We start from the raw sequence: 1,294 nt of genomic DNA on the forward strand, positions 1-1,294 counted from the left end.
TCGTAGTAGAGCGTCTTGTGGTCCAGGAAGAGCTTCGCCAACAGGCACAGGTTCTGGCAGTAGAGCGCGTGCGCCGAGCCGTCGACCTCGAAGAGGCAGACGCCGTCGCCGTCGGGGCCGTAGCACCGGTTCCCCGGCGGCCGCCGCGGCCCCGCGTAGGAGCGGTGGTGCGCGTCCATGGCCAGCTTGGAAGCCGTGTATCGTAACGTGAAGTCGCAGACGTAGAGCGTGCGGTCGTGGTACGTCTCGGGGAAGGGCGCCCAGTACCACGGCTCCAAACGCCACCGGGAGAAGACCACCGCCCGAATGTTCTTCACGCGCGTGATCTTCTCGCGCGCGGCCTCGAGCCGCTCGGCGACGCTCGGGTCCGTCTCGCCCGCGCGCCGCGCGTGGGGCAGCTGGCCGAAGGCCGCGTTGCCGCCGCTGCCCTCCTGCTTCCGCTTGTGCGACCGCTTCGCGGGCGACCCGTCGGACGCGCAGTCGGCCTCGGAGCCGTGGAACTGGGCCTCGTCGACCCACTCGTCGAGGCGCCGGTCGTGGGCGAGGTAGTGCACGTAGTAGCGCGGGCACGCGCCGGCCTCGTCGACCTCGAGCACCTCGGCGGCGAGCACCGTGCCGTCGCTCCGCACGACGGACCGCGACTGGCCCACGGCCGGCCGGTTCGACGCCTGGCGCCGCGTCTGGCGCTTCGGGGCCGGCGGGGCGCTCATGGCGGCGGGGTGGCGCGCCCGACCCGGCGCTCCGCGGCGAGGAGCAGCGCCGGCCGGAGATGCCGCTCGAGCATCCTGCACGAAGCACCCCCGGCGACCTGTGTTTTGGTGCCGATGTGTAACACATCGGGCCCATAACTCGGGCTGCGTCGCGCGCGCGGACGAGCCCTTTTGCCAGCCCCTGGACACCCTCTCGGGGCGGCCCTCCGCCGCAAGAACGGCGGAAATCGACTCGGGTGGCGCGTCGATCTCGTCGCCCAAAGACGCGGATTCGGGGCCGATTTTTGCTCGGGACGACTTTTTGACCCTCTGGGGCTGCCCGCCGCGCGCCGCGGCGGCGCCAAACTCTGCCCGGGGTACCGCGACGACTTCGGGAAGCTCTCAAGCGGGGCAAACGACGTCGATCGCGCCGAGAACGGCCGGGGGGGACTCGGGATTGCCCGAACCCCCGAAACGCGTCCTCTCGAGTTCGCATCGATGACGGCGGTTCCATCGATCCCTGGCGGCTGCGGAGGCCGTCACCATCCACACCAAGACCTGCGAAGCTCTGGCTGCGACTCGGAGTCCCATCCAGGTCCCGCGCC

The 1,294-nt window shown here is 71.2% G+C and overlaps 1 protein-coding gene across 1 annotated transcript; it reads right to left on the reverse strand.

The window, feature by feature from the left end:
• Positions 1 to 48: 48 nt before the first annotated feature.
• AURANDRAFT_69394 (hypothetical protein) lies at positions 49 to 710 on the reverse strand (the record flags this gene model as incomplete). The annotated part of the gene is made up of 1 exon (XM_009045162.1): positions 49 to 710. A coding segment is annotated over one exon (662 nt), but the record flags the coding sequence as incomplete, so codon positions are not given.
• Between the last annotated feature and the right edge of the window lie 584 nt (positions 711 to 1,294).

Source organism: Aureococcus anophagefferens (genome assembly GCF_000186865.1).
Source record: "Aureococcus anophagefferens unplaced genomic scaffold AURANscaffold_1643, whole genome shotgun sequence".
Lineage (NCBI taxonomy): Eukaryota > Pelagophyceae > Pelagomonadales > Pelagomonadaceae > Aureococcus > Aureococcus anophagefferens.